We start from the raw sequence: 17,466 nt of genomic DNA, 5'->3' as shown, positions 1-17,466 counted from the left end.
CTCCATCAATTAGTGAGGCAATATCCTAAATAAACTAATATTTATTATTCTTCCTTTTAAAGGGGTTTTCCATAAATAATCTTAATGTCGGTAATCAATGTGTGATTCGTCGAGGTTCAACCTTTCCAACACTCAGTAGAAAACGAGAATGAGATAAAGCCTCAGAACCAGGCACAGAAGTGTATCTGTACTTTGAGCTGTGCCTGGTTCTGAGGCTTTATCTAATTCAGAAAAGACTGAAGGTCACCATTGGGGTCTCTGGGGTAGGACCCTAGTTAAGTGAATAGCCTATCCTAATGATGAACAAGACACTACCTCAACCAAATGTGACCTCGACTATTTTTTAAGGTCAGGGGTGGTGTCTTTTGGTGGTGATGCAAAACTTAACTACCCATGGTAAGTGAATACTAAGCTCTCAATCTTTCTTATTGATCCTGTATCACAGGTTGAAGTCTTCTTGGATTTTCCCGGATCTGTGGCTGCTATGGAACATAGGTAAGATTTGCTGTATCCAGATCAAAGATAATTATCATCTATGTTTTTATTCAGAAACAGCGCCACTACTGTCTCCAGGCTGTGTCTGGGATTGCAGCTTAATGGCATTAACATCATACCATCATATAATATATATATATTACATATAGCCCACATGCTACATGTTAGGTGCACGTGTATCTGGTGTTCCCACTATATATTTATTGTTCAGTGTTGGCGCAAACATTATAATAAAATGTCTTTATTATGTAGAAATCAATCCAAAGCCCACGGATCTTCAGAGAGCTCCTCAAAGAATGGCGGAGGAAGAGGTCAACCGGTGAGTATCAAGTCTTGTGTCTCTCAGAAATTATTATTTATTTTATTTTGATAGATACTGTAATATAATTTCTACATCTTCTTGTATATAGGGAAGTGCACCATGCTGGTATAACCTGGGCATCTCCTGTATATAAGTATATATGTACAGCCGGTATAACCTGGGCATCTCCTGTATATAATTATATATGTACAGCCGGTATAACCTGGGCATCTCCTATATATAATTATATATGTACAGCTGGTATAACCTGGGCATCTCCTGTATATAATTATATATGTACAGCCGGTATAACCTGGGCATCTCCTATATATAATTATATATGTACAGCTGGTATAACCTGGGCATCTCCTGTATATAATTATATATGTACAGCCGGTATAACCTGGGCATCTCCTATATATAATTATATATGTACAGCTGGTATAACCTGGGCATCTCCTGTATATAATTATATCTGTACAGCCGGTATAATCTGGGCATCTCCTGTATATAATTATATATGTACAGCTGGTATAACCTGGGCATCTCCTATATATAATTATATATGTACAGCTGGTATAACCTGGGCATCTCCTGTATATAATTATATCTGTACAGCCGGTATAATCTGGGCATCTCCTATATATAATTATATATGTACAGCTGGTATAACCTGGGCATCTCCTGTATATAATTATATCTGTACAGCCGGTATAACCTGGGCATCTCCTATATATAATTATATATGTACAGCTGGTATAACCTGGGCCTCTCCTGTATAAAATTATATATGTACAGCTGGTATAACCTGGGCATCTCCTGTATATAATTATATATGTACAGCTGGTGTAACCTGTGTATCTCCTGTATATAATTATATATGTACAGCTGGTATAACCTGGGCATCTCCTGTATATAATTATATCTGTACAGCCGGTATAACCTGGGCATCTCCTGTATATAATTATATATGTACAGCTGGAATAACCTGGGCCTCTCCTGTATATAATTATATATGTACAGCTGGAATAACCTGGGCCTCTCCTGTATATAATTATATATGTACAGCTGGTATAACCTGGGCATCTCCTGTACATAATTATATATGTACAGCTGGAATAACCTGGGCATCTCCTGTATATAGTTATATATGTACAGCTGGTATAACCTGGGCATCTCCTGTATATAATTATATCTGTACAGCCGGTATAACCTGGGCATCTCCTATATATAATTATATATGTACAGCTGGTATAACCTGGGCCTCTCCTGTATATAATTATATATGTACAGCTGGTATAACCTGGGCATCTCCTGTATATAATTATATATGTACAGCTGGTGTAACCTGTGTATCTCCTGTATATAATTATATATGTACAGCTGGTATAACCTGGGCATCTCCTGTATATAATTATATCTGTACAGCCGGTATAACCTGGGCATCTCCTGTATATAATTATATATGTACAGCTGGAATAACCTGGGCCTCTCCTGTATATAATTATATATGTACAGCTGGAATAACCTGGGCCTCTCCTGTATATAATTATATATGTACAGCTGGTATAACCTGGGCATCTCCTGTATATAATTATATATGTACAGCTGGAATAACCTGGGCCTCTCCTATATATAATTATATATGTACAGCTGGTATAACCTGGGTATCTCCTGTATATAATTATATATGTACAGCTGGTATAACCTGGGCATCTCCTGTATATAATTATATATGTACAGCTGGTATAACCTGGGCATCTCCTGTATATAATTGTATATGTACAGCTGGTATAACCTGGGCATCTCCTGTATATAATTGTATATGTACAGCTGGTATAACCTGGGCATCTCCTGTATATAATTATATGTGTACAGCTGGTCTAACCTGGGCATTTCCTGTATGTACGCTAATTATATATGTACAGCTGGTATGAGTTCTACATGTTCTTGTATATAGTGGTATGGATCATGCTGGTATAACCTGGGCGTGGGAGTCTTCACATGAGTACTTCTGTGTCCTTCCGGTCAGATGTGGTTTTGCAGACAGTGGTCCTTCTGTCCTCATTTTGGGAGAATAAACCCAGAATTCCTGATCTCAGCGTTCCTTGTCTCGCTCCCATCAGCTGAGATTCCCGCAGGGTTTATCGGATCATTTGTCCCATTTGGTGCCGTCGTTATGATGACACCTGCACAGAATTAGGCCGGGACCCATGTGGCCATGACAAGACGTGTGGATGCGAAGACTTCACTCACGGCTGATGCTTCCGTCAGTAGCGCAGGATATTTGAAAATTCTAATTTACTTCGTCTCTATATAAAAAGTTTCATTATAATTTTAGATTTCATCTTCTCCATTCACACCCAAAGCTGCTTTCAAAATGATTTTGGCTGCCGTTGTCTATAGGCGGGTGTCAGTCATGTGACCTGGCATAACCGCTGGTAGCCATGGGTAAGAAATCAGAATTTACGACAATCAGTTACATGCACCTCTGGTCTGGGGTCTGTGTGTCAGGGTCTGCATTGGGGCCTTTTTTAGGGATCTGGTGTCTGGATTTAAGAGTTTGGTCTGAGGTCTGTACTTAATTAAGGGGTCCGATCTGGGGTCTGTGTGTCAGGGTCTGCATTGGGGCCTTTTTTAGGGATCTGGTGTCTGAATTTAAGAGTTTGGTCTGAGGTCTGTACTTAATTAAGGGGTCCGGTCTGGGGTCTGTGTGTCAGGGTCTGCATTGGGGCCTTTTTTAGGGATCTGGTGTCTGAATTTAAGAGTATGGTCTGAGGTCTGTACTTAATTATGGGGTCCAGTCTGGGGTCTGTATCTTTTGGGGGATGCTATAGGAGGTTTGCATTTTTTAAGGGGACCAGTCTAGGGTGTGTGTTTAGTTGAGGACATGATCTGGTAACAGGTACTGTTAGTCTAGATGGGTTTGTATTTATGCAATGAGGACTCTTAGTTTAAGAGTCTGGCCTGGAGATCTATTTACAATTGTGCTCAAAAGTTTACCTACCCCAGCAGAATTTTTTCCTTTTTGGCCTTTTTTTCAGAGAATATGATGATGCACAGAAGTTGTTGACACAAATGGGTGTGAATGGCTCCAAAAGGAACATCCTCACCTGTGACCTGTTTGCTTGTAATCAGTGTGTGCATAAAAGCTGAGTGAGTTTCTGGGATCCAGATAGACTCTTGCATGTTTCATCCAGCCACTGACTTTTCTGGATTGTGATTCATGGGGAAAGCAAAAGAATTTTTAACGGATCTACGGGAAAAGGTAGCTGAGCTGTATAAAACAGGAAAGGGATACAAAAAAATATCCAAGGAATTGATAATGCCAGTCAGCAGCGTTCACACTGCGATTAACAAATGGAAAATCAGGGGCTCTGTAACAATACAATCACGGTCAAGTAGACCAACAAAAATGTCATCCACAACTGCCAGGAAAAGTGTTCAGGATGCAAAGAAAAACCCACAAATAACATCAGCTGAAATACTGGACTCTCTGAAAACTAGCAGTGTGGCTGTATCAAGATGCACAATAAGGAGGCACTTGATGAAAAATGGGACAGAAGAAAGCCATTACTGCGCAAATGCCACAAAGTATTTCGCCTACAATACACAAAACAGCACAGAGACAAACCTCAAAACTTCTGGAACAAGGGAATTTGGAGTGATGAGACCAAAATTCAACTTTTTGGCCACAACCATAAACGTTACATTTGGAGAGAGGTCAACAAGGCCTATGATAAAAGGAACACCATTCATACTGTAAAGCATGGAGGAGGATCACTGATGTTTTGGGGATGTGTGAGCTACAAAGGCACAGGAAACATGATCAGAGTGGAAGGAAGGATGAATGCAGAACGTTGTCAGCAAATACTGGAGGCAAATTTGCACTCATCAGCCCTGAAGCTGCACATGGGACGTGCTTGGACGTTCCAACATAACAGTGATCCAAAACTCAAGGCCAAGTCGACCTGTCATTGGCTACAGCAGAATAAAGTGAAGGTTCTGGAGTGGCCATCTCAGTCTCCTGACCTCAGCATCATTGAGCCACTCTGGGGAGATCTCAAGCTCGCAGTTCATGCTAGACAGCCCAGGAATTTACAGGATCTGGAGGCTTTATGCCGAAGAGAGTGGGCAGCTTTACCATCTGAGAAACTGAGAAAATAAAGAACCTGATCCACAACTACCACAAAAGACTTCAAGCTGTCATTGATGTTAGAGGGGGCAATACACGGTATTAAGAAATGGGGTGTGTGAACTTCTGATCAGGGTCATTTGGATGTTTTGAGTTGTCATTAGGATTTAAGAAGAGAAAACACAGTAGATGACAATAAATGGCTTCACCCAACCACTAACCATGAGTGGAGGAAAAGTTTTGGTGTCATCATTCATGTTCTCTGAAAAAAGACCAAGAAAGCAAAAGTTCTGCGGGGGGGGGGGGGGGGGGAAATGTTGAGCACAACTGTATTTGGGGTCTGTATTTATTTAAGGGTCTGGTCTAGGTTCACTGATCCTCTAGGTCTGATCTGGGGTCTGTGTTTATGGGTTTTCGGTTAGTCTAGGGATTCTGGCCGGGGGCTGTATTTATTTAGGGTATGATTTCAGGTCTCTCTTAGTTTAGGAAGTCTGGTCTTGGGTCTGTTTGTATTTACTTAGACTCTTGTTTGGGGTCTTCATTAGCCTTGTGGTCTGGGGTCTTTATTTAGGGTCTGGTTTGGGGGTCTCTATTAGTCCAGGGGTCTGGTCTGTAGTCTGTATATATTTCGGGGATCTAGTCTGAGGCTATAACTGGTTGATGGCCTCTGGTCTTCATACTTTGTTCTTCAGTATCTCTCTGAATTCTCTGTATGACTCTCGCAGACAGATACAGCAGAGTCCCAGCTTCGGTGTGTAGCATCCCTTGCCCCCAGGGAGTCAGAGCCCTCGGTAGTGTCAGCAGCTGCTTCCCTCCAGCCATCCTGGATCAGGGGCCCCTGGGGCCAATTGTTGAAGACTTAAAATAGAGACCACAAGAGATCAAACTTTGTGTCAAGCGTCAAGGTGACCGGCGACTCCCGAGAGACATAACCTCCAGGCAGCTAATGATAAGCGTCACATTATACATATGAAAAAATTGATTTGTTTTGCTCAGTACATTGCTGGGAGGCTCAGGTGGCCTTCTGCCCAGTAATGCAGATGGGCGTCCATGGATTCCCAGAGTAGGGTAGATGGTGGGGCTGCCGGGTAATGGACCCTTACAAAGAAAATCCTTCCTGGCTTCAAACGTGGATCAACAAGCTTTCCAGAAAATAAATATAGACAGCCCAAACTGTAACTTTAGCAGCTTTTCATTCTACAAAAGAATCCAGACCCCTATTAAATAGTAAATCAACTGTCACCACAATCTAGGCAGAAAGTTCCACAGTGACACCGAGTTTAGAGAAAAGAATCCCCTGCTCTTACCGTGAAAAATCCCCTGCTCTTACCATGAAAAATCCCCTGCTCTCACCGTGAAGAATATCCTGCTCTTACAGGAAAGAATCCCCTGCTCTTACCGTGAAGAATATCCTGCTCTTACAGGAAAGAATCCCCTGCTCTTACCGAGAAGAATCCCCTGCTCTTACCGTGAAGAATCCCTTGCTCTAACCGTGAAGAATCCCCTGCTCTTACCGAGAAGAATCCCCTGCTCTTACCATGAAAAATCCCCTGCTCTTACCGTGAAAAATCCCCTGCTCTTACCATGAAGAATCCCCTGCTCTTACCATGAAGAATCCCCTGCTCTTACCGAGAAGAATCACCTGCTCTTACCGAGAAGAATCCCCTGCTCTTACCGAGAAGAATCCCCTGCTCTTACCATGAAAAATCCCCTGCTCTTACCGTGAAGAATCCCCTGCTCTTACCGTGAAGAATCCCCTGCTCTTACCATGAAGAATACCCTGCTCTTACCAAGAAGAATCCCCTGCTCTTACCGAGAAGAATCCCCTGCTCTTACCGTGAAGAATCCCCTGCTCTTACCGAGAAGAATTCCCTGCTCTTACCTTGAAGAATCCCCTGCTTTTATAGTGAAGAATCCCCCGCTCTTATAGTGAAAAATCCCCTGCTCTTATAGTGAAAAATCCCCTGCTCTTACAGGAAAGAATCCCCTGCTTTTACAGTAAGTAATCCCCTGCTGTGACAGTAAATAATAATCTGATTTTACAGTAAATAATCCCCTGCTCCTACAGTAAATAATCTTTTGATCTTACAGTAAATAATCCCCTGCTGTTACAGTAAAGAATCCTCTGCTCTTACAGTAAGGGTACCGTCACACACTGCCATTTCGATCGCTACGACGGTACGATTCGTGACGTTCCAGCGATATCGTTACGATATCGCTGTGTCTGACACGCAGCAGCGATCAGGGATCCTGCTGAGAATCGTACGTCGTAGCAGATCATTTAGAACTTTCTTTTGTCGCTGGATCTCCCGCTGGCATCGCTAGATCGGTGTGTGTGACACCGATCTAGCGATGCGATCTAGCGATGCGTTCGCTTGTAACCAGGGTAAACATCGGGTTACTAAGCGCAGGACCGCGCTTAGTAACCCGATGTTTACCCTGGTTACAAGCGTAAAACTAAAAAAAAACAAACAGCACATACTTACATTCTGGTGTCCGTCAGGTCCCTTGCCGTCTGCTTCCCGCACTCAGTGACTGCCGGCCGTAAAGTGAAAGCAGAGCACAGCGGTGACGTGCTTTCACTTTCACTTTACGGCCGGCAGTCAGTGAGTGCGGGAAGCAGACGGCAAGGGACCTGACGGACACCAGAATGTAAGTATGTGCTGTTTGTTTTTTTTTACGCTGGTAACCAGGGTAAACATCGGGTTACTAAGCGCGGTCCTGCGCTTAGTAACCCGATGTTTACCCTGGTTACCCAGGGTCCTCGGCATCGTTGGTCGCTGGAGAGCTGTCTGTGTGACAGCTCCCCAGCGACCACACTACGATTTACCTACGATCACGGCCAGGTCATATCGCTGGTCGTGATCGTAGGTAAATCGTATAGTGTGACGGTACCCTAAGGGTGCGGGTCCACGGTCCAGATTGTTGGTGCTTTGGATGGAGCGGAAAACCAGCTCCGCCCAAAGCGCCGCCCCCTTCTGTACGTGCGGTGATTCCAGATGTTTTCATTGCACACATCCAGAATCTCTGCACCCCATACATAGGACCCTGTTATTTACCTTCGGCGACGGAGCATCGTCGCAAGGTAAACAGACATGCTGCATTCTAAAAAGACACGCCGCATGCCCGTAAACGCAGGGCCACCAGATGCATGTTCGCACACATAGTGGAGACGGGATTTCCTAAAATCCCCTCCACTATGCTGTAACATCCGCAGCTAATCTGGATGTAATCTGGCCTGTGGACACATACCCTAAAGAATCCCCTGATTTTACAGTAAATAATCCTCTGCTCTTACAGTAAATAATCCTCTGCTCTTACAATAAAGAATCGTCTGCTCTTACAGTAAATAATCCCCTGCTCTTACAGTAAATAATCTCCTGATTTTACAGTAAATAATGCCCTGCTCTTACAGTAAATAATCCCATGCTCTTACAGTAAATAATCTCCTGATTTTACAGTAAATAATCCTCTGCTCTTACAGTAAAAAATCCCCTGCTCTTACAGTAAATAATCCTTTGCTCTTACAGTTAAGAATCCCCTGCTCTTACAGTAAATAATCTCCTGCTCTACTGTAAACAATTACCTGCTCTTACAGAAAATAATCACCTGCTCTCACAGTAAATAATCCCCAGCTCGTAAATAATCCCCTGCTCTTACAGTAAATAATCCCCTGCTCTACAGAAAAGAATCCCCTGCTCTTACAGCAAAAAATCCTCTGCTCTTACAGTAAAGAATCCTCTGCTCTTACAGTAAAGAATCCCCTGCTCTACAGTAAATAATCCTCTGCTCTTACAGTAAATAATCCCCTGATTTTACAGTAAATAATCCTCTGCTCTTACAGTAAATAATCCCCTGATTTTACAGTAAATAATCCTCTGCTCTTACAGTAAATAATCCCCTGATTTTACAGTAAATAATCCTCTGCTCTTACAGTAAATAATCCCCTGCTCTTACAGTAAAGAATCCCCTGCTCTACAGTAAATAATCCCCTGCTCTACTGTAAACAATTACCTGCTCTTACAGAAAATAATCACCTGCTCTCACAGTAAATAATCCCCAGCTCGTAAATAATCCCCTGCTCTTACAGTAAATAATCCCCTGCTCTACAGAAAAGAATCCCCTGCTCTACAGAAAAGAATCCCCTGCTCTTACAGCAAAAAATCCTCTGCTCTTACAGTAAAGAATCCCCTGCTCTTACAGTAAAGAATCCCCTGCTCTACAGTAAATAATCCCCTGCTCTTACAGTAAATAATCCTCTGAGAATCCCCTGCTCTACAGTAAATAATCCCCTGCTCTTACAGTAAATAATCCTCTGCTCTTACAGTAAATAATCCCCTGATTTTACAGTAAATAATCCTCTGCTCTTACAGTAAATAATCCCCTGCTCTTACAGTAAATAATCCCCTGCTCTTACAGTAAAGAATCCCCTGCTCTTACAGTAAATAATCCTCTGCTCTTACAGTAAATAATCCCCTGATTTTACAGTAAATAATCCTCTGCTCTTACAGTAAATAATCCCCTGCTCTTACAGTAAATAATCCCCTGCTCTTACAGTAAAGAATCCCCTGCTCTTACAGTAAATAATCCTCTGCTCTTACAGTAAATAATCCCCTGATTTTACAGTAAATAATCCTCTGCTCTTACAGTAAATAATCCCCTGCTCTTACAGTAAATAATCCCCTGCTGTTACAGTAAAGAATCCCCTGCTCTTACAGTAAATAATCCCCTGTTCTACAGTAAAGAATCCCCTGCTCTTACAGTAAAGAATCCCCTGCTCTTACAGTAAATAATCCCCTGTTCTACAGTAAAGAATCCCCTGTTCTTACAGTAAAGAATCCCCTGCTCTTACAGTAAAGAATCCTCTGCTCTTACAGTAAAGAATCCCCTGCTCTTACAGTAAAGAATCCTCTGCTCTTACAGTAAATAATCCTATGCTCTTACAATAAAGAATCCTCTGCTCTTACAGTAAAGAATCCTCTGCTCTTACAGTAAATAATCCCCTGCTCTTACAGTAAAGAATCCCCTGCTCTTACAGTAAACAATTACCTGTTCTTACAGTAAATAATCCCCTGCTATTACAATAAAGAATCCTCTGCTCTTACAGTAAATAATCCCCTGCTCTTACAGTAAAGAATCCCCTGCTCTTACAGTAAATAATTCCCTGCTCTTACAATAAAGAATCATCTGCTCTTACAGTAAATAATCCCTTGCTCTTACAGTAAAGAATCCCCTGCTCTTGCAGTAAATAATCCCCTGCTCTTGCAGTAAATAATCCCCTGCTCCACAGTAAATAATCCTCTGCTCTTACAGTAAATACTCTTCTGCTCTTACAGTAAAGAATCCTCTGCTCTTACAGTAAATAATCTCCTGCTCTTACAATAAAGAATCCCCTGCTCTTACAGTAAATAAACCCTGCTCTTACAGTAAATAATCTTCTGCTCTTACAGTAAAGAATCCTCTGCTCTTACAGTAAAGAATCCTCTGCTCTTACAGTAAATAATCCTCTGATCTTACAGTAAATAATTCCCTGCTCTCACAGTAAAGAATCCTCTGCTCTTACAGTAAATAATCCTCTGCTCTTACAGTAAATAATTCCCTGCTCTCACAGTAAAGAATCCTCTGCTCTTGCAGTAAATAATCCTCAGCTCTTACAGTAAATAATCCCTTGCTCTTACAGTAAAGAATCCTCTGCTCCTACAGTAAAGAATCCTCTGCTCTTACAGTAAATAATTCCCTGTTCTCACAGTAAATAATCCTCAGCTCTTACAGTAAATAATCCCTTGCTCTTACAGTAAAGAATCCCCTGCTCTTACAACAAATAATCCTCTGCTCTTACAGTAAAGAATCCCCTGCTCTTACAGTAAAGAATCCTCTGCTCTTACAGTAAAGAATCCCCTGCTCTTACAGTTAAGAATCCCCTGCTCTTACAGTAAAGAATCCCCTGCTCTTACAATAAAGAATCCTCTGCTCTTACAGTAAATAATCCCCTGCTCTTACAGTAAATAATCCCCTGCTCTTACAGTAAATAATCCTCTGCTCTTACAGTAAAGAATCCCCTGCTCTTACAGTAAAGAATCCTCTGCTCTTACAGTAAATAATCCCCTGCTCTTACAGTAAATAATCCCCTGCTCTTACAGTAAAGAATTCACTAATTGTAAAGTGAAGAATGCCCTGCTCTTGCAATAAAGATTCCCCTTCTCTTACAAGAAATAATCCACTGCTCTTAGAGTAAAGAATCAGTATGCAAGGGTTTTAGCAGAAGTTGTGGATTTCCTCCTTTAGCCCATTATATTGACATTTTTGGATTTTATGTGTTTTTTTTACTGTTTCCAGGACTCCATTCCCAACACCAGACTCAACGCCAACTTCTTGAGAGACCATGAAAAGGCCACCGAGGCCGTACTACTGAGTTCCCGAAGTCAGAGGAGCAAACGACCTCAAGCTTTGGACTCTCCTGGATCTACCATGAAGCCTCGAAACCAAGATGCCAAGATGGTGGAGAAACCTTCCAGCCTTGTAGACAGCATAGCACCGGAGTCCGTTACTGGCACCGAAAGGTGACCTTGTGGAGAGATCCCGTCATGATCCTGTGTTGTGTATCATGGGAAACAATCATTTTTGTAGCGTTATCTCACAGGAACGGGGAACTGTTTGTCCTTTTTGACCTGAGAGTCTCCATCTAAATTTGTAATCGTTATTGTCCTTGAAGTTTGGACTTGAGTAAAGTGAAATAGTTTGGCTGCTATGGACCTTGTGCCAGACCCCTCACGCTACATTTGTGAGGGAGTTCAGTTTTTGGACTTGGCTTTAGTCATGACATTTTTCCTAAATAAAGTTTTAGGTGGATAAACCCTTTAAAAATGAATACAGCGTTAACTTGTATATATTTTGGGACATTCCAACTTTTTGCTTCTGGTGATGGCTTACTGTACAACCTAATATTACATCACATTGTGGAATGATGAGCCTGATTACAGACAGCCAAAACTGTTCCCAGTGTCTCGTGGAGAAGGGAGTCCATCATTAGATAACCCATTAATTCTTCATCATTGGTAGATTCATCCTTCTTCTTCATAGGTGGGGTTTTCTGCTTCCTCTAGGGTGGAGCCAGTCTCTTTCCAAATTGGAGAAGTCATCCTTCTACTTCATAAGTGGTGTAATCTTCTATTGGTGGTGCTTGTTCCTCATAGGTGCTTCCTTGTGGGTTCTGTTTCCTCATGGGTGAAGTCATCTTGTTTCTTCATGAGTAGAGTCATCCTGGTTCCTTATGGGCGAAGTCATCTTGTTTCTTCATGAGTAGAGTCATCCTGGTTCCTCATGGGCGAAGTTATCTTGTTTTTTCATGAGTAGAGTCATCCTGGTTCCTCATGGGTGGAATCAAACTGCTTCCTCATAGGTGGAGTTTTTTGCTTCCTTATGGATGGAGTCATTGTCTTTCCTCATTGGAGGAGTAATCCTGCTGTTTTATGAGTGGGTAATACTTCTATATTGGGGAACTATGCTTGTTTCTCGTAGGTGCTTCCTTGTGGGTTCTGTTTCCTCATGGGTGAAGTCATCTTATGTCTTCATGAATAGAATCATCCTGGTTCCTCATGGGTGAAGTCATCTATTTCTTCCTGAGTAGAGTCATCCTAGTTCTTCATGGGTGGAATCATTCTGCTTCTTCATAATGGGAGTTTTCTGCTTCCTCATAGATGGAGTAATTATCTTTCCTCATTTGAGGAGTACCTCAATCCTGCTGCTATATGAGTGGGTAATACTTCTCTATTGGGGAACCAAGTTTGTTCCTCATAGGTACTTGCTTGTGGGGTTTTATTTCCTCATGGGTGAAGTCATCCAGTTTTTTTCATGAGTAGAGTCATCCTGGAGCCTCAGGAATGGAGTCATTCTGCTTCCTAATTGTTGGACTCATGCTGCTTCCTCATAGTTGAAGTCATTATTTTTCCTCATAGTTCATTGTTCTTCCTCTTATGTGGAGTAATTCTGCTTCCTTGTAGGTGTAGTCATTCTACTTCCTTGCAGGTGGAGTCATTCTGCTTCCTCATAGTTGGAGTCATTGTTCTTCCTCATGGGTGGAGTAATTCTGCTTCCTTGCAGGTGGAGTCATTCTGCTTCCTAATAGTTGGAGTCATTGTTCTTCTTCATAGGTGGAGTCATTCTGCTTCCTTGTAGGTGTAGTCATTCTGCTTCCTTGTAGGTGGAGTCATTCTGCTTCCTTGTAGGTGTAGTCATTCTGCTTCCTTGCAGGTGGAGTCATTCTCCTTCCTCATAGTTGGAGTAATTGTTCTTCCTCGTAGGTAGAGTCATTCTGCTTCCTTGTAGGTGGAGTCATTCTGCTTCCTCATAGTTGGAGTCATTGTTCTTCCTCGTAGGTGGAGTCATTCTGCTTCCTTGTAGGTGGAGTCATTGTTCTTCCTCGTAGGTGGAGTCATTCTGCTTCCTTGTAGGTGGAGTCATTCTGCTTCCTTGCAGGTGGAGTCATTCTGCTTCCTTGTAGGTGGAGTCATTCTGCTTCCTTGTAGGTGGAGTCCTTCTGCTTCATTGCAGGTGGAGTCATTCTGCTTCCTCATAGTTGAAGTTATTGTTCTTCATAGGTGGAGTCATTCTGCTTCCTTGTAGGTGTAGTTATTCTGCTTCCTTGAAGATGGAGTCATTCTCCTTCCTTGAAGATGGAGTCATTCTTCTTCCTTGTAGGTGGAGTCGTTCTGCTTCCTCATATGGGAGGTCATCCTTCTAGTCCTTTCCATAAGGGTTAACAAAAGAGGGGGAATCAACCCAAGGGTTGCAATACTCTTCTATCTTACATGGTATGGTGGGAGAAAAAATTGGGGCATTAACTTTCTGGATTGGGGTCCCATTTTGATCCCTTTGGAAACCACACATGACTTTGCCCAAAGTTGTCAGGGCCTAATATGTCAGTAAAATGGACCTTATCACCTGAATGATGAAGATAACAGCAGCTCTGGATCTCTGCAAATTTGTGTTCATGTTGAAGAGGTTGAAACAGCGCCACTCCTTTACATAGGTTGTTTCTGGTATTGCAGCTGAAGTCCAATGAAGTGAATATGGCAGAGCTGCATGCAGCATGTGATGTGGTGGCGCTTTTTTGGGATGAAAGCAGCCAAATTACCGATCAGATGATATATTGATTAAAGCTTGACAGCATTCAAAAAGCCTCATCTGCACCACTAATATGCCCCCTACAGGCTGTAATGAAGGGGTTCACAGGCATCATCATATCCTTATGGTGGGTTTCACCACCACAAGTCATCACCTGTAATGATATTAAAGTCCCGAACCGGTAATCCTGGACCCTCTTGTATGGAGGGTCGGTAATTTCCTCCTTAAATCCTCTGTGTTAAGTTATGACCATCACTAACAACATTATTCCAGGAGAAGTCATTGCATCCATTAGATTTCTGATTAGGATGCAGCGTCACGATCTCCGCTCCTGGATTGTGCTTTGCAAATCCCAATTCTTGCGACTGAAACTTAAAGGGGTCAGCGTACGAAATATCTCATCAGGTATAGTCATGTAGTAAAGCTAATCACATCATTCATATTTATTTAAAGGGACATTGCTCTTAAAAAAATGTGTCTTATACTCCAGTCACATCCAAAGCTGCACATAAAATTCTGTTCAACTTTAGTACTTAAAACTGCATGAACTCTCTAACTCTCCATCTAACCCTATCCCTAACCCAATGTCTAACCCTATTTCTAACCCTATCCCTAATCTTAACCGTAACCCTAACTCTAGTCCTAAACCTAACCATAACCCTATTCGTAGTCCTAACCCTAGCTCTATCCATAATTCGTAACCTGACCATAGCCCTATCCCTTCTCTTAAACCTAACCCTTACCCTACTTCTAACCCTAGCCCTAAGCCTAGTCCTACACCTAACCCTAGCCCTAACCATAGTCCTAACCCTAGTCCTATCCATAGTCCTAAATGTAACCCTTACCTTACTTCTATTCCTAGCCCTAAGCCTAGTCCTAAACATAGCCCTAAGCCTAACCTTAGTTAAGGTTAAGAAAAAAATATAAAAAAAAGTTAACACCGAACTTATTAAAGAGGTTTCCCAGTACTTTTATATTGATGGCGATACCCAGCACCCCCCCCTTCACCCCACACACACACACACACACACACACACAAACACACAAACACACACCCCTGGTCAGCTGTTCATGGCGCCGGCTGCGGCTAGAAATGATCAGTTGTGGAGTGGAGCAGCCGATGACAAACTCATCTCCCTACGCCTGGAGTTCTTCTGCTTCCTCGTCATTCTCTTGCAAAACCCGAGCGCTGAGACAATGATTGTGGATTTTAGATCGTAACCTGTAATTAGCGAACGTTCAGTATCATTAATATCAAGAAAGAATTTGCACAGCGGTGAAATAATTACATCTGCTGCGTGCGACCTGCAAATCCTCCGCACATACAGCTCTGCTACAACGCCCGCATTAAGGGCTTAGGAGGTCGGAGGCTGGAAGTGCCAAGACCAAAACCAAGTGTTGGGCAGATGGCAATTTCCCAGAGGTGTAACTTCAGGACCCCCCAATGAAAAATCTGCAACCAGGTCCTCACCTACAATGTTATACATGGGGTTATGGGTGGTCGTAGGGAATTGGTGGTCTTAGGGAATGGATGGTCGAACGGTATGAGTGGTCGCATGGAATAAGTGGTCGTAGGGATTGTGTGGTCGTAGGGAATGGGTGGTCATAGGGAATGGGTGGTCATTGGGATTGGGTGGTCATAGAGATTGGGTGGTCATAGGGATTGGGTGGTCATACGGATTGGGTGGTCATAGGGATGGAGTGGTCATTAGGAATGGGTGGTCATTGGGAATGGGTGGTCATAGGGATTGTGTGGTCATACGGAATGGGTGGTGATAGGGATTGGGTGGTCATAGGGATTGTGTGGTCATACGGAATGGGTGGTCATAGGGATTGGGTGGTCATAGGGATTGACTGGTCATTGGGAATGGGTGGTCATAGGGATTGTGTGGTCATACGGAATGGGTGGTCATAGGGATTGGGTGGTCATAGGGATTGGGTGGTCATAGGGATTGACTGGTCATTGGGAATGGGTGGTCATAGGGATTGTGTGGTCATAGAGAATGGGTGGTCATAGAGATTGGGTGGTCATAGGGATTGGGTGGTCATAGGGATTTGGTGGTCATACGGATTGGGTGGTCATAGTGATGGAGTGGTCATAGGGATTGGGTAGTCATAGGGATTGACTGGTCATTGGGAATGGGTGGTCATAGGGATTGGGTGGTCATAAGGAATGGGTGGTCATAGGGATTGTGTGGTCATACGGAATGGGTGGTCATAGGGATTGGGTGGTCATAGGGATTGGGTGGTCATAGGGATTGACTGGTCATTGGGAATGGGTGGTCATAGGGATTGTGTGGTCATACGGAATGGGTGGTCATAGGGATTGGGTGGTCATAGGGATTGGGTGGTCATAGGGATTCACTGGTCATTGGGAATGGGTGGTCATAGGGATTGTGTGGTCATAGAGAATGAGTGGTCATAGAGATTGGGTGGTCATAGGGATTGGGTGGTCATAGGGATTGGGTGGTCATACGGATTGGGTGGTCATAGGGATGGAGTGGTCATTGGGAATGGGTGGTCATTGGGAATGGGTGGTCATACGGATTGGGTGGTCATAGGGATGGAGTGGTCATAGAGAATGGGTGGTCATTGGGAATGGGTGGTCATTGGGAATGGGTGGTCATAGGGATTGGGTGGTCATAAGGAATGGGTGGTCATAAGGAATGGGTGGTCATACGGATTGGGTGGTCATGGTCAGGGTTTGCAATCCCGATTGGTTCCATATGAGACTTATATGTTGTATGTTGTGCAGTGAGCAGGGGGAGCAGGGGGTGACCGGTGAGGAATGGAACATTTATGGGGTAATTTCCAGGTATTATCAGGGGACGATCATTACTTCTCCGCTTTTATGTGTCCTACTTTACTTTGGCTTCAATTTATTAGCAGTTTGGTTGCCAGTGACAACCTGGGCTTTTATCATCCGCAGCGCTCCGCCGTGAGTGAGAGCTTTCATTACCTCCTCCCCCCCCGAATTGTCCTTTACAAACAGGCGGCAAAAGAATCAATATGCAATGCTGCAATAAATCAACCGCTTATCTCTAGCAAGCGGGAACAGAAAACTTCCTTCTCGAGTGAGGAAATTAACCTTAAAGGCAATGGCCACCCTACAAAATCCTGTGCTGATAAATACCTTAATATCTCTTTTTTTTGTTACACAGCTTCAAATCACTTTCAGAGTTTTACATGATAAAATTTTGGCTACCTATAGTCACCAGCAGAGGGAGCTCACTGTATACTGCATCATTATTGAGACAAAGTATAAATCTGTATATAGTGAGCTCCCTCTAGTGGTGGCTGTATAAATCTATATGTAGTGAGCTCCCTCTAGTGGTGACTGTATAAATCTATATGTAGTGAGCTCCCTCTAGTGGTGACTGTATAATCTGTATGTAGTGAGCTCCCTCTAGTG

General features: G+C 42.9%; 1 protein-coding gene across 1 annotated transcript in view; it reads left to right on the top strand.

The window, feature by feature from the left end:
• The window catches only part of LOC138674412 (pre-mRNA-splicing factor 38B-like), a 64,078-nt gene extending 52,292 nt beyond the window's left edge, over positions 1–11,786 (top strand). The window contains exons 6-8 of the mRNA XM_069762259.1: positions 446–495; positions 748–814; positions 11,268–11,786. Of these exons, the coding sequence (XP_069618360.1) occupies positions 446–495; positions 748–814; positions 11,268–11,495 (345 nt within the window). The 3' untranslated portion in view covers positions 11,496–11,786. The remainder of the gene's footprint in view (positions 1–445; positions 496–747; positions 815–11,267) is intronic.
• The last annotated feature ends 5,680 nt before the right edge of the window (positions 11,787–17,466 follow it).

The sequence above is a fragment of the Ranitomeya imitator genome, chromosome 4, assembly GCF_032444005.1.
Source record: "Ranitomeya imitator isolate aRanImi1 chromosome 4, aRanImi1.pri, whole genome shotgun sequence".
Classification (NCBI taxonomy): domain Eukaryota; kingdom Metazoa; phylum Chordata; class Amphibia; order Anura; family Dendrobatidae; genus Ranitomeya; species Ranitomeya imitator.
This window is presented reverse-complemented; position numbering and strand designations above follow the sequence as displayed.